This window comes from Talpa europaea (assembly GCF_964194135.1).
Source record: "Talpa europaea genome assembly, chromosome: 1".
NCBI classification, from domain to species: Eukaryota; Metazoa; Chordata; class Mammalia; order Eulipotyphla; family Talpidae; genus Talpa; species Talpa europaea.
The window spans coordinates 154,200,502-154,216,964 of record NC_140073.1 but is presented as its reverse complement, the minus strand read 5'-3'; the positions used below and the strand labels follow the sequence as shown (position 1 = coordinate 154,216,964).

The 16,463-nt window shown below is 41.7% G+C and overlaps 1 protein-coding gene across 1 annotated transcript in view; it reads right to left on the bottom strand.

Moving 5' to 3' along the window:
- Positions 1–16,463, bottom strand: part of DIS3L2 (DIS3 like 3'-5' exoribonuclease 2) — a gene marked incomplete at both ends in the record, with an annotated part of 249,293 nt that overhangs the window by 181,084 nt on the left and 51,746 nt on the right. Inside the window, one exon of the mRNA XM_084227980.1 lies at positions 15,539–15,773. Within this exon, the coding sequence (XP_084084106.1) occupies positions 15,539–15,773 (235 nt within the window). The remainder of the gene's footprint in view (positions 1–15,538; positions 15,774–16,463) is intronic.

The following is a 16,463-nucleotide window of genomic DNA, read 5'->3' as shown; positions in this document are numbered from 1 at the left end:
ATCCGCGAAGGCCCAGAGAACAAAGTCTGTCTTTGTCCCCTGCTTTCTCCTTCTTCCTTTCACCCTCTCCTCCTTCCCCCCAAGAGTCCCCCCTCCCTCGGCAAGTCGGCCTCTCTTCCCCATGTACATTGTCTGTGGTGACAGAAGCCTCAGTTCACTAACATCTGTCTCTGGCCCACTCGGTGTGACATTTTAGTTCCAGAGTCCTCGAGCTGTGGAGACAAAATCTAACGGGTCACTCGCCAGGCACCATGTCAGCGCTCCTTCGGCCACCAGCCCACGTGGGCCTGGGAACAGGGCAGACGGTACCTACCATGTAGCAAAGGCAAATCCCACAGGCGGGGGCCAAGCCAGACCCAGAACATGTCTGTTACTGGCTCTTCTCTCACAGATTCATTCAACCTCTTTAGGCTACAGTTCACTCTTTGGTCATCTTTCTTTCCCAGCAACAGCATGATACCTGGCACGTCATTCCCTCTGTCTCTGCTTGTGTGCTGTGGGCTCAGATGACAGAACTCTCACAAAGATGGGCTTATGCATCCAAGGAGACTCGCGGGTTCCTACAAGGGAAAGCCCCAAGGCCAGACAGGCTTCAGGGTCAGTGGACCCAATACCCACTAATGGCTGGAAGGACCCATATCTTTCCTGGTTCTCTACTTTTATGCACAACACTTAGCAAGTCACAGGTAGCAGCACCACTGGCAATTGGGGGAAATATATACCCATCAGGCAAGTATGAACATTCCAGAACTCCAAGCAAGAGTCACCCAGGTTAGAGTGCCTAGGTCATGCATCCCGAGGAAGAGGAAACATCTGGAGCCCCAATCTCCAGCACAGAGGCCACGAACCACAGGCAGTTACTTAAAATGTGATTAAAATTATATATAACTAAAAATCCAGTTTTCCTTCACACTCGCCACATTTCATGTGCTCAACACGTGCTTGCTTCAGCAGCTCATATACTAAATGATCACGTGCTCTATCGCCGCATGTGGCTAGTGGCCGCAGTACCGCACAGTCCAGGTTAGAATGCTTCCATTGCTGCCAAAAGTTCTATTGGCATAAGGTACCCAAACGTACCAAGCAACCCACAAAAGGCAGCTGGGGTCAACGCTGCCTGAAGCGCCAGAGTTCTGGAGGAGCAGATGTCTAGCTGGAAATCTGAGTGATTATAGGACAGGGAAAAGCAACATGGGCACTTGTGGGCAATCGGCAATGCTCAACCTATTCCTATAGAGAGAAATTAAACTGATCCGGTAGGATTTGTGCTTCAAAGTTATGACCCATTTGTAGAAATTGTCTGTTATTATAAATACAAGGTGTTTTTCTTTTATGAACTCACTAACTTCCTGTGGGACACTGGACAAGCCAAGAAACTCCTCTGAGCCTCAGTTTCCTCGTCTGTAAAACAAAAGGAATGAACTAGATCAGTTGTTTCTAACCTTTTAATCAGATTTTAAAGCAGATTAAGTACTTTCTTTAAATTATTTTTTGCCAAGATCTCATACTTGAAGTACTTCTAGTAATTTAACTGCATCAAAAGTTGACTTGTTACCCTGTTGTGTCTTTTTTTTTTTAATCCAAAACATATACTTGCTAATTAGAGCTTCTGAAAGAATAGACAACACTGCATGGCTGGGCTGGTATCATTTGTACCAAAGGTAAAGTAAGGGGGCCTTGTAGTCTTGCTGGAAGCAAAAGCACTATTTCCATTTGGTGTCATGAATATTTAGAAGTAACAGAAGGTGCTCAGCTGGAGATAGGGTGGCCTATCAGGAAAGGTACGTGGTGCTGCAGGACCTGGTGCAGGCCAAGAGCAGTATGGTTCTGTGACAATGTCATGTACACAGATGGGCCCCTGGCCTGGCCTGCAAAGCACCTGGGAGGGGGAAGAGCACGTGGCTGGGAGGAAAGATTCCAGAGGAGTCGACTGGAGTCTAGAGTGCAAGGGGCAGGAAAGAAGGAGAAAACAGCACCAGCACACAAAGAAGTTGATCTTCCCTTTCATTACCAGTAAGTCCCAGGAAAGTGGATGATTAAATCACCCAGGGAGCCAGGAGAAATGCTGGATGCCAAGCAAGAGACTCCAGAGCACCATATTGAAAGGCAAAGATGACTTCAGGGCCCTTCAACCCTCCACTCACCTCTCTAAGGAGAAAGGCAGCACGAAGAGTGCCTGACTAGTGGCCTGGGAAACACCTATTTCCAGATAACTGCACAAATAATGTTCATTACAGATTATTTCCTTTTATTTAAATTACTATTTCAATCATTTTGTATTAAAAGCACTAACAAGGCTGGCAGGATGGCCATTCCTAGGTGCTTTAGGGGATGGACTGGGGCAGAGTAGAGTCCACAAATTACTTGAAGTATTAAACAATGTTCTTAAACCCGAGCCTCCACGTCTGCAAGTGGGAGTAGTGAATCCATGATATGAAAAATGGGCAGAGAGGAGGTGAACTGGACAAGCTCCAGTTACAGTGCAGCAAAGAACAGATGTAATTATTATCATTTCAAGGCTTGTTATAATTCCTGTGATTTCCTATTTCTGTTAACCCTTCTAATAACCTTATATTTGATTTTTTTTAAATCCTTAAAAAAAAAAAAAACCTCATATTCCTCAAACAGAGAATTATCACATGACCTGACAATTCTACTCCAAGGCATATACTCAAATAAGCAGAAGACAGAGACTTAGATAATTACACAGCAATGCTCATCTCAACATTATTCAGTACTCAGTCGCCAAAAGATTGGAACAACTCAAGACTCCCCAACGTGGACAGAGAAACAAATGTGGTAAATGCAATATAAGAGACTATTGCTTAGCATAAGAAGGAACGACATTCTGACATGTCATAACAAGCATGAACCTTGAAATAAGCCAGCATGAAAGGGAAAATATTGCATGATTCCTCTTACATCTAATATTGAGAACAAATTTATAGAGTGGAAGAAGCTCAGTGGTCATGGGGGGTGGAGCAGGGAGGTATTGCTTAATGGTTACAGAGTTTTAGGATGATGAAAGGGTTTTGGAATAGATTGTACTTACGTAACAGTTGCACAGTATGAGTGTAATTAATTTAACTGAACTGTATACCTATTTTATATATTTTAGCACAAAAAAAATGTTTGTTACAGAGACTCTAGGGCTGGGGACAGTTTGTCAAACAAGACTGTTTTCAAGGAGGGAACCAGGGACAGAGAACAGGCAGGGCCCTGTTCAGGGGGTGCTCAGAATGGAGGGGTTCTCCAAGGAACTAACTAGATGACAATGTCTCTGAACTGCATTTCTGTCCAAACTTGAGTCATCAACTTCAACCTGCATTTCCCACCACACACGACCACTGCACGTGTCTGAAAGAAACTCCTGGGTAAGAAAAGATAAAAGCAGAAGTTAAGTTATGTATAATAAATAAAAACAGTAGAAATCAATTTCTATTAAAATTAAATAGACAAGGCACTAGCTGGTATAATAAAACCTGAGGGGAAGAGTGGAAAGGAATTATGATCATAACTGCAGAGGAAATGAAGCAACTGGAAAAACTTTGAACACCTCTATCCTAATATGTGGTTAGAATGGATGATTGTACTGAAAAATATAAATTGTCAAAATTAATGCACTAAGAGGGAAAACCCTCCAGAAATCAATCACCGGAGATGGAGGAAAGAAAGGCCCAGCCCCTGCTTCAAGTAGGAGTGCTTCAATCGCTGAGAAGAGGCTGTTCTCATGTTATTTTAACTGTTCCACAGCACTGAGAAAAAGAAAGGCTCCCCAGTTCTTCCTACAATGTTAACAGAGTCTGATACCAAAACACAACAAAGGTGGCACAATGAGAGAAAACTACATCCCAACCCCACTCTGTGTTATAAACCCAACAGCCATAAGCAAATTACTAGCAAAGTGAACTGAGTTACATGCTAAGACACGTTTTACGCCATGACCAGAGGAGGGTCATGGTGTGTGAAGGATGCAAGAATTGTTCAATGTGATACGTCATCAGCAAAGAAGCCAAAGGGAAAGACAGCACCTTGAAAGAAGCTCAAAAAGCCTTGCAGGAGAGTGGGGGGGGGGGGAAGTTACTATCCATTCCCAAGAGAAACTTTTAGTAAAAGAGAAAGAGGAAGCTTGGTTAAGTTGGTCTCAAGCCAACAGCCAGCATTGTGCTTAAGGGCTGAGAGCTGGAAGCGGTCGCACCCCAGTGGGGAAGAAAGCAATCACTACCCTTATGTAATGCGGTTCTTAAAGCCATGGCCAGTGGAATGAGGTCATAAGTCAGAAGCACAAGATTAGGAAGGAAGAGGTAAAATTATTATTCGCAGATAAAATTTATTTATACCTAGAAAATCAAAACAATCCATTATTAGGAATAATAACAGAGTCACTAAGGTAGCCGGTCAAAAAATCACACAAAAACAATCCCAGTATCTTTCTTAAGGATCAACAATAACCTGTGGGAAAATACTAGAAAATAACTTCCTTTCATATCGCTCCATCTTTTCCTAATAAGAAATGTGCAAGACAACACTACATGTAAACTATTAAACACAGTAAGAGGATCTAAAACTCTATGACTCTCAGTTTGAATAGGTTTGATGAATCAAGATGTACTGAGACTAAGCCAGCCCAATTGAAGACAGAAAAACAGGGTACCAACAGTCCTCCAAAGAGACCCCATAATTGAACAAAAGGATTAAGGTAATAAGGTTTAGCCTGAACTACTATAATTAGCACTACACAGGAAGAAACAATATCCAATTGCTACTTAAAACTAAGAAATTGAAGTCTTGACTTTGCTAATAGTAAAGAATAATTAAGACATTCACTAAAGTCCTGTTAACACCAGCTACCAATTTCAAAAGCTTAACCCAGGGTTTCCTCAAGTGTGAGGTGCGACTGTGAGAAGGTCACATTAGGAAGTGTTCACCAAACTCCCAAGACATTATTTGCTTTTTCCACCTTTTTTCTCTCATGACTGTGGCAATGGGTCAGCAGGTTGACCCAGCCATCTCCATTCACGCACGTCTCCATTCTAAAGGCTTTCCGCTTTCAGGCCTCACCAGTTGTGAGTGGCTGTGACAGGGACATCTCTGTCTCTGGCCCACAAAGCTGAAAAGATTTACTATCTTGCCTTTGACAAAATCTCTTTGCTGACCCCTGAACACTAATGATTAAATAGAACGTGGGCTTATATTTGTGTTTTCTAGAATTTTCTAAGATATTGGAATTAAGGTCATTAACGAGTACATTTTCCAGATGAATTCCATTTTCTTCCTCAGTATTTCGATGCTGGTTATATCTACCATAATCTTATTAACCTCGCTACAGCAAATCATTATTTTGAAACCTCAAGTTTACCTTAAAAGCACAATCAGAAGTACACCGGTCTCGCAATATTTAAAGCTTTGTTGGTTTTAATTTCAAGCACACTGACAGATGTAACCCTCATAGATAAAAGCACTGGAACTGTACAGTCTCTAATTATCTGTCAGAGTGAAGAGGTGACCTGAGAGCGAACAACTTGAGACTCACTGGTTAAATAGTTATTTACTTCCTTAGAGTTTTCAATAATTTGTTTGAATTTCCACAAGAATGTTTATATTCTTGGGGACATTGCTAAGAAAGGATAGTGTCAATAAAGGAAGAGGACTTGCTTTAAAGTTAAAAATCATCACACATCACAGACTAGAACCTGAAGAGCACCCAGTTTCACAAACATGGTCATATTCCAGTGAGGAGGGACTCCCAAAACTTCCAAATAGCCTGCAATCGTATCTTCAAAGGGAGAGCAGCCTACGGAGAGGAGGCGGCGGTGCGGCAGCACGTGGAGAGCCGATGCAGCACGCCCTCTGTGCTCACACACCCCCAAGCACGGGACAGGAGGGGAGGCCCCAGGTCCTGGAGCTGCCGTGCTCTGTGAACAATGCAGCACAGATGAGAAGGGTGTAAATTCTTGAATGAAAAGTCGCCACAGAGGTTATCTGCTACATAGACAACAGCGGGGGTCACTGGGCAGTAAATGGCAAGCGAGTGATGAAAATTACTGTAATCAGCATCGCCCTCCCACAGTCAAACCGAAAATAAAAGCTCTGGAGCCCACTGTGGGACTAAGAAGGGAAAGGGGAGCAGTAGGCACCTATCTGCGAGGGGCGTCTCTTGGAGAACTCCACGGGCACTGGGGACAGAGGGCGACATAAGGTGCCCAGCACCTGTCAGACTCCTGGTAAAAACAGATTAGATGGATGGGTACAGGCTTCACCTTCGTAAGGCCTGGGGCCAGCAGAGCATCGGGAACCTCGTAAGCACTCTGCAAATGCTGCGTGAAGGAAACACCAAACGGGCAAGGTAAGTGGCTCAGGCAGTGAAAGTTTGAAGAGACAGAGCAGGGGCCAATGGAAAAACCCCTTTCTGATTAAATCTTTAACATTACCAAAAGTACACTTAATCATAGAATGTTTTAGCTAAAAGGAACTTCTGACATTTTGCCTAACTTCCTCTGCAGAAGCACAGTGGGGGATTCCAGTGCAGCTCACCTCACTTCCAGGTCCTGGGCTCTCTCTGCTCATTGAGTCAGCAAATGTTAACATTTTGCTTCATCTGCTTTTCTCTATTTGCACAGGTACATGCACCCACATGCACACACGGGCAGAGTTTTGTTTGTTTGTTTGTTTTCTGCACCATCTCAAAGTCAATCAAGATACTTCACTGCAAGCACATTAGGCAGTATCTGCCTTCATATCATAACCTAAGAAAATTTAACATAAATTCCAAAATGTCACCTAATGCACATGCTGAATTTAAATATTCCAATGTTGTTACCATATTTTTCCCCAATCCAGGATCCAGTCAAACTTCACACAGTGGTTCTGCGGGTCCCTCTTTCTCCAGCACAGTTCCCCTTGGTTTTGCTCTTCATTACACTTTTTTTTTTAAAGATTTATTTATGTATTTATACAAGCACTGGGTACAGTCAGAAGCGCAGGAGGGTGAGAGAATTCACCGAGCCAGAGCGGGGAGCAGAGCAGGCAGAAGGACCGAAGCACACTGCTGAGGGGAGCAGCGGGCGGCAGGAGAGGTCTGCGCGCCACGTGGGACCCTCCTCCAGTGGCTGGGGAGCAGCCGGGGATTGAACTGGCACTGCAGAGGCTGCAGGCAGCTTCGCAACCCAGCGCTCAACCATTGCGCCACCGCCGAGGCCCTCTTCATTACACTTTTTTTGAAGTCTACAAACTGGCACACTTACATATATCAATAGATTACTCTCAATACTGGACTTATTATTTCGCCCAGGGTATCATTCCAGATGGCCTATATTTGTAGTAGGCTGGAAGTTAAGACTAGAAGCTTCATCAGGTAAAACCTTTTGGGCACGAGCTCTTCACAGGTGATATTGCTTAGCAGCACATCCAATCAGAAGGTGCAAAACATCAGGTTGTCCCAGTACTAGTGATACTAAGCTTGATTATTTGGTTAAGGTGGATCACCAAATCTGTTCACTATAAAAGGATGTTTTGAAGAGTGTAATTAAGTCCTAAGTGGACTGTGGCATGATTGAGTCCATGTGAGCACTGACCCCATCAATTATTTACAGAGAGTCGGAGTACCAACAAATGTTAAAGCTATACTGTTTATTGCTATTTGTGAGAGACACAGCTTCATGGTTAAGAGGACAAGTCCAGAACCTCTCAATTCTGGTTACATGGTAGAATACTTGGATCTCTGGAGAGTTTTAAGGAAAAAATCCAGATCAACTAGACTCAGAATCTCTGGGGCAATACTCAGGCACTGATTATTTTTTTAAGTCACTATAGGATCCTAAAGTGTACCCACCGACTGTTTAAATTTTTTATGCTTAGAAGATTAAAAACTACAGCATATCTGAAAAAGATACTATTGATAATATGCCTGGAAAACAGTAGACCCTGCTGTACAATCAGTCCACTATATGTTCAAATCAGTTTCTTTAAGATGAGCTTTTCCATAATCCAGTCAAAAAATGGGCAGAAGAGCTAAAAAGGAACTTTTCCCAAGAGGAATTACAAATGGCCAATAGGCATATGAAAAAATGTTCAACATCACTTGCAATCAGGGAAATGCAAATCAAAATGACAGTGCGATATCATCTCACACCAGTGAGAATGGCACATATTAAAAAAACTAGCAACAACAAAGGTTGGCGAGGTTGTGGAGAGAAAGGAACTCTCCTGCACTGCTGGTGGGAGTGCACACTGGTCCAACCACTATGGAAAGTTGTGTGGAGATTCCTCAACCTACTGAAGATAGAGCTTCCATATGATCCAGCAATTCCACTCCTAGGTATTTACCCAAAGGACACACAAACATTAATTCCAAAGAGCACCTGCACCCCTATGTTTATAGCAGCACTGTTTGCAATAGCTAAGCTTTGGAAACAACCCAAATGCCCACAAATAGATGACTGGATCAATAAGATGTGGTACAGTTACACAATGGAATATTACTCAGCAATCAAAAAAGATAAACACATGCAGTTTGCAGCAACATGGATGGCGCTGGAAGGGATCATGCTCAACGAAATAAGCCAGAAAGAAAAAGAAAAATACCGGATGGTCTCACTCATAGCAGGAATCTAGAAAACCTAAAACCTAAATAAGGGACCAGGAAAAATAATAACTATAAGAAAGAAAAAAATCAAAATCAACAAAAAACTATGAACCAGAGACACACTTTGAGGGGGGAGCGGCGGGGCAAGGAAGGATTGGGGTCAAAATCATGGGGTTGCAGTTGTATGGGGAATATAAAAATTAAAAAAATTTTTTTTAAAAAAGATGAGCTTTTCCTATTAAAATATAAATCATGGGCCTCCCTGGCGGCGCAAAGGGTTAAGACACAACCTATGAAGCTATCCGCAGCCACTGCAGCATGAGTTTGATCTCTGGCCAGGGAGCTACCCACATGGCACAGCAGACCTCTCCTGACTTGCACGCTGCTCCCCTCAGCAGTGTTTTTCAGTCAATCTGCCTGTTCTTTTCCCCACTCTGTCTCTGGCCTGTACCCCAGTTTTTGTAAGCATAAACAAATGTTTTTTAAAAAATAAAATATAAATCACTTTACAGTTTAATATCCACATTACAATTGCTGCCGAGTAGACCATATGGGTGGGGCATTTGTGGATAAGGCATTTGAGTAATTGTTAGCATATGAGTCAAACACGTCATATATATGTTTGATCAACATTTGTCACATGGGTTCACAGCTATTTTTAGTAAAATGTAAAAATGCTTTTGTTTTTTAGTCTTCATGCATCCTTTCATACAAATGGTTGCTGTTGAATTGCCTAAAAATATTGTGCTAAACTGTAACTATGGGTCCTATAGAGTATACACAAAGGAAATTTCAATTAAATTTGAAATATGAAAGTATTTAAAAAGCACACTGATGGTGTAAAAGTTAGTGAATTGGTATTTTGGTTTTCCCCACCCACTCCATTAGCAAACTCTAAGTGATTTTGAAATAACCTTTTCAAGTTATTTTGCTTATTTGTAATTTCTTCTTCTTAATGTCGATACAAATAAAATTCTCTCAGTATTTTTATTGTCTTAATGTATAAATCACATTCTTACATATGCTAAGACATGTGCCAAAATTCTCAGATTATGGCTAGAATGAATTACACAGTATCAGTGTATAACTGGGTTCACACTGTGATATTTTTAAATATGATCACGTCTGCAGAACGATTTAGAGAATCATAAAGCAGGGGTCTACTGTAGACACTAGGCATTTTGCAAGGACTAAGTAATTAAACATGAGGATTAAAATTATAAAGCACTTAGGGCCTAGTGCACAGTAAATGCTCACTAAATATCTGTGGTAATTACGTGTAAATATATTGAGTATGCACATATACAAAGATATATCTAGGTATATCCTAATATATTTAACAATAAAATTCAGAATGTATCAAGCCACAGTCAAAAAGACTGCAGGAGAGAGAAACATATTCAAGTTTACAGACATATTTTCAAATATCCTGCTCAGAAACTGATAGATTAAGTACATAAAATCATAAACAGCTGAAGAAAAGAATAATATCACTATCAAATTTTAGATATACATACATACATCTCTCTTTCAAACATACACAGAGTATTTAGAAAGACCACATAACAGATGATAAAAGAAGCTTTAATAAGATATAAAGAATTAACAACATACAGATGCCAGTCTCTGACTTAACAGAATAAATTAAATAGACATTAACATTAAAAGAATAGCAAAAAAGAATAACAAAAAAAAAAGAAACTAAATAGTCTTAATAAACAACCAAGCATGTCAAAATCTGTGAGATATATTTAGAGGTACATTTGTAGCTTTTAAAATATTTCAGAGGAAACAAGAAAGGTTAAAAAAAAAAATAAGCTAAGCATACAGCTTAAGAAGTTTGGAAAGGTCAAAAAGCAAAACCCCAAAATAAAGAATTATATAACAAAGGTAAGGGCAGTATCAGTGATATACCGATGACCATCAAAAACAACAGAGGAAATAACACAACCCAAAAGGTTGTTCCTTGAAAAGATCAATAAAATAGACAAAGTTTTGGCAAGCAAGCTTTATCAAGGAAGAAAAAAAGAATTTATACAAATAATTAAAATAGAGCAAAGTACAGATGAAAGGAGTTTTCTTTTTAAAGGAGCAAAGACGATTAGTAATTATTATATACTAATAGATTTAAATGGATAAAGTCCCACTGAATTATGCCAAAATTGAAACAAAAGGAAAGAGAACTTGAACAGACCAATTAGTATGAGAGATTAAAAGGGCCGAAATTTTGCCTCCTGAAAAACAGCAGGTGCAAACATTCAACAGTGAGTTCTACCAAATTTAAGGAACAGTTAATTCCTGTTTTATACAAGCTTTTCTGGAAAAATAAGAAACAGTTAAAGAGTGACCAGTATATTGCAAGTAATCTCATTCTAAAAATCATATGCTGACAAGAAAATAAGAGGTTCACTTAGCATGATACAAAAATTCTACATTAAATATTGCCTAAATAAATCCAATAGTATGTTTTTAAAATAACAATATATCAAGGTTAAATAGGATTTAGCCTCAGAATTCAAGGATGGTTCAGTATTTGAAGTAGATTTAGAGGAGAGAATGTAGATGATTATCTCAAAGTCAATTTAGAATCAGCATCATAAAGTTCAGCAAAAGGCAAAACTACAAAGTGAATAAAGGATTACCTGGGAGACTATCTTTATGATCTCTACAGGGAAAATCCTAAAACCCACAAGGTACATGATTAATTTTGTCACATTAAAAATAAAGACTATTGCTCAAAGAAAGACCACTGACAAAGTTAACAAATTGTTAAGTGAACAGATGGGAGAAGACCCAGAATGGAAAAGGAGTTATTATAGTAGAGAACTGATAAGAAATTCCATAGCCCTTATAGGATAATGGGAAAATGATATGAAAAGACAACTCACAGATTTTAATTTAGACTACACGAATTAGAAGGCTGGATAATTTTAACTGTTGGCAGGAATGAAAAGATGTAAGAAGCCTCACACAATGCTAGCGGAAGTGTCGGGGGGTGGAATCAATCTGGTTTGGGTCAAAATCTCAGTTAATACTTTGCTTTGCTTTATCCTGTGCATAGATTTCTTTGGGGGACTTCACCAGAAGGAGCAGCTGGCCCAGTACCAGCTTTGAGTCTTATGATATTGTAAGGCCTGATCATTTCTAGCAGAATCACACCTGATTCAGCTAGTCTGAAGGATATGGAAGTAGAAATCCCTACTGTAGCCTTCTGTTTAACACAGGTTTGTCAAGATTTTGCTTTGGTTTTTTTAAAAAAAAAAAATGATATATTGGTACAAAATGTCCTAAAATTGTGGTGGATGGGAAATTACTATATATTTAGTTTTTAATTTCGAAAGCAAGTATGACTGCCTTCTAGCTGTATTAATCTGTATACAGGGTGAAGAGCTGTGCAACAAAACAGATCGGGAGGACTTGATCTCCGAACCTGGAGATACCAGAAGAGAAAAGAAGAAACTTGGCTCCTAGAGAGGAGAAAGGTCTCCAGATGATCAGGAAGGAGGGCTCTTGGGATTTCCGTGACCCCAAAGTATCTCTGGAGAAGAATCAGATGGGCTTGGCTTTTCTTAGCCAAACAGAAACGCAGTTACTTTTTATCTAAGAAAAAGAACTTAAAGGAGGCACTGGAACAGGGCCTCAGGGCGGGCTCTTCCCACCTCCCGCAGGGATGTGGGCAGACCCTAGAGCAGTAGCAACGGGCCTGTTCAAAACTCAGAAAGGATTCTTCCAGATTCTCCCTTCAGAAAACAGCTGAAGTTGGCCAGGAGAAAGAAGGGAGAAGTGAGAGGGTGACTGACTCTATATTCAAATGCAAGTTCAGTCATCAGGATGCTAGTAGAGACTTGTCTCCACACCAGAAAACTGAACAAAACCTCTGGCAGACCCTGCTAGGAGGGCAGGAAATGCACATCACAACCTGATTAGGTCATGATCCCCAAGGCCCAGAAGCCAAGACTGTTCTTCAATTCTCCATGATGAAAGATACAAAGCTACTGTATCTCCTGGCTGTTATAATTTTTATCTTCTGGAGTTTGCTAAACAGGCAATTGTTACCTAAAACATGGACATCAAGGAAAGTTTATTTGGGCTGTCCCGCGTCTCTACACAGATGACAGATTTCTGTGCTGACAATGCTACTGCCTGGAACGTGGTAAAGGGACAGCCCCAGGAGGTTGCAGGACGGGCCCCTCAAATGGCACCCACATCTGCGGCCCATTCCCTCTCTCAGGGGCTGAGGATGATGCAAATCCCAGCTGTCTTCCTAGAAGAATCTGCTGTGTGTAGTCTGGGGTGCCCAGAGTAACTTTTTTCTGAATGTAATAATAGCCTCTTACTGCAGACAACTGGAGCTATCTGGTCCTTGACCAGAAAAACTGGTAGTTATCCTAAAGGTGAGAATGTTTTCCAGGAAAAGAGGGTACATGCAATACAGAACATGTGTTTTGGGTTAAAAACTGATACTAAAACACAAATAAGAAACATTCTTGAACACACATGTAAACTAGGATTAATAATCCATTTGCAATTATGACACAAAGCAAAGAACCTTTCTAGAAGTCTTAGGAAAAGCTTAAGGTTATGGTTTGTTTCAATAACAATTTTCAAAACCTTAAATGGCGCAAAAAGCATTAACATCCTAACTATAACCAGATTTTCTATTATCCAGAGAAGAGAAACTGGTTGGAATATGCTAAAAAACACCATGATTTTAAAAGAGCAAATTGCAATTTTCCTAAATATCAAGAGGGCAAGAAATGAGAAACAGCCATGTGGTTTCCTAAACTCTCTATTTAGAGGCTAGCAGGAAAAGAGAAATTTGTACGAAGAATTAAGGCTGTTCCCCAGTCAGGGTTAGTGAGAAAGCAATAGAAATAACAGGATAAGAAGGCTGGAAGAAGAAGAAGGAAAAAGGATGCATCTACTGACCCTGGAAAGCACGTGATGGTGTTTGCTTACAAGGGAGGAGGAGAGAAAAGCTATAATAGAGGGCAACGAGCACACTTGGCATCAGAATTTCCCCAAGGACAAAGTGATTATTAGTATCCACCCCAGGCATCAATTCTGCCATCACGCCCACCCATGGGTACTCCCTTGACCTTGCACTAGTACCAACCACTCATGAGAAATCAGGGCGTCTTATCCCTTCAACTGGGAGTCCCCGGGCCAAGAGGCCCGAGTTCTCCCAAATCCCATCCCCAGAGCTAGGCAGACACACAGTAGTTTCAGGCCAAAGATAAAATGAGCTGTAAAGTGCTCCTGGCTTTGTCTGGCAATTATCTCTCTCCTTTGGTGATCTCGTGGGTGCAGAATTGGACCATTGAGGGCTCTGGTTACTTCTCTCTCTTCTCATAGAAAAGACCTGACTCACTGTGCCAACATCTTTATAATCATGCCCATGCACTCCACAAGAGGGTCACTGCACATGACTGTTTTGAAAGGAAGAAAGAAGAAACATCACAAGAATGAAATTTCAAGGACTAACATCCAGATGAGACTGGCTGGGCCCTGAACAGTGAATCTACTGGTTTTCTAGGCAGATCACAAAACAGGAAGAACCCGGAGCCATTCTCCCTCCTCCTCCCCCCGCAGCACACCTGGAGGGTACTGAGGCTACAGCAGTCTCTTCATTCAAAAAGAATCTCAAAGTTGGAGTGTCCTTCTGAATGAGTAGTACCTGGCACCAAAAAAGCAACACATGCTTTCAGAAAAAGCTCGCTGCCCCGGGTCACTACCTCATCAGCAGTGGAGAAACAGGGCGACCCTGATGCAGTCACTTCCTGAAATCACCTCCAGCCTTCTGCAGCATGTCAGCGAGGTGTGCTCACCCACCCCAGTCACAGGGTGTCTGCTGAACATCCTCCTTTGGTAATCTTCTGGCATTTCTTCCTGCTTTCGTGAGGACTGTGCCAGAAACTCCTTCCTCATAAAAAAGCTCATAATCGAGTTGGCCCAGCCAGGTCAATCCTTTCATTTCATAGTATAGCATAAACTAGTTTGGCTAGAAAACATACTCCCGCCACTTAAAACCTTTTAGGGATCTGTACATGGACAGACCTGAACTTTCCCTGCTACTTTTCCTGAAGCTTCGCAGAGTGTGGTCAGGTTGGCCCTTATTACCCACGTGCTCACAGATGCTTTCTTCAACATCCAGAGGATTGACGCTTAGTATTTGGGGAAAACAAGACAAGCTTTTCAAAAGGTTTACAATCAAAACAGTCTGTACAGATAATCTGCACAATCTAGAAAGATAATCTGCAGGCCATTCTCATCACCAAAAAAAAAACTTTAAAAATGGACCTGGTTAGAGCAAACTCCAGAGTAAAATGAAGGGCCTTTTAATAAGGATTTTAAAAATCAATTTAAAGACGTCAGTGTAAAAAAAATAATAACAGTACAATACACAACAAAGCAAAAACAGACAATTATAAACCAGAGACATCTTGCTGGGGGGGGGGGAGGGAGAGGGATAGGGGGAGGGAGGAGCACAGGGGACTGAGGTGATGGTGCCCGGGTGCATCGGTGAAGGAAACTCTATGGGGACTGCACGGCGGGGGGGGGGGGGGGGGGAGCAAATATTGATTAATAATGAACAATGATGTAAAAATTTTTTTAAAAATTATATTAAAAAAGATCAATTTAACTTTGTTCATACCTATCACAGGGTGGGAACGGGCTCCTCACAAGAACGTGCAAGGCTGACCGCCAACACCGTCAGAGCCCACTAGGAGGTGACACGGGCAACTGTCGGCCACAAGAGCCACTGGCCACGCCATCACCCTCCTCACGACCAGCATCTAGAAGCCTGTCAAGGTTTTCCCTTCCCTTGAAGTTGCCCTGGTTGGAAACTGGGAAGCTGTGGACTGCATTGTGTGATTCGGTCTGTAGCACACAGAATTCCCGTACTCAAATATTCGACTCCAGGAAAACGTGAGACAGCTGTCCAGCACTCACCTTTGTCAGATCCGCAAACTGAGAGTTTCTTAACACCGTCAACGAGAACGTTTTGTGTGTGGCAAGGCCCATCTTCGACATCGCTGTCATCAAATTGTGCCTCTATGATGACATCAGGACTGCCACTGTAGCCTTTAGGGGGCTGGAGCGGGAGATGGCTTCCACAGAGCTCCTCAGGGAGATCTAACTCATAAGTGCCTTCTGTTTCTTTGTCATTGCTCTCTGGTTTAATTACCTGAGGAAGACAGATAGGAATGGTCTGCTAAGTCACTGGAGGGGGGAGGCAAAGAACAGATTTTTCTTCTCCTAAGGAAGCAGCAGCAAACTCAGACACTGACAGCATTAGACACTCACCAGGTGGTTTAAGAGGCTCTTTCTTTTCCAAAGCACAGACCACCATATGGAGATGATCTATCCAGCAATGCAGAGCGGGCACTCTGCTCTTCAAGACGCCTAAGATGAATGCTACACCCACAGCTCATTTTTCTGATGGACATTTTCCTCCCCTTTCCCCGTAGGCCCTGAACACCAGCAGAGCCAAGCTGCTTTGCAAGGGCTCATGACGCAGGACAGATTAGGACAGCAGGGGACAACACAGAGACTGCACAGTGCATGTCACTGCACCCCCAAACAAACCACAGGGATGGAAGAGAAAATGAAAAAAAAAATTAAATGTGAGCAAGTTCTCATTAAAAAAAATATAAGCCCTTAATTCTCCATGCTGAGGCCTGTAGTCAGTACAGCACATACAGCAACAGGCACTGATACCAGCGGGGAGAGCACAGCATGATACGATCTTATAGGTAAATATATTTCAATTTAAAAATGAAGCAAGTAAGAGAAAGAATCTAAATATGAATCCATTTAATGAGTGTCTCATGACAGTCCTGTGACAGAACTCTGATTTCTATGAGCACTAGATCAA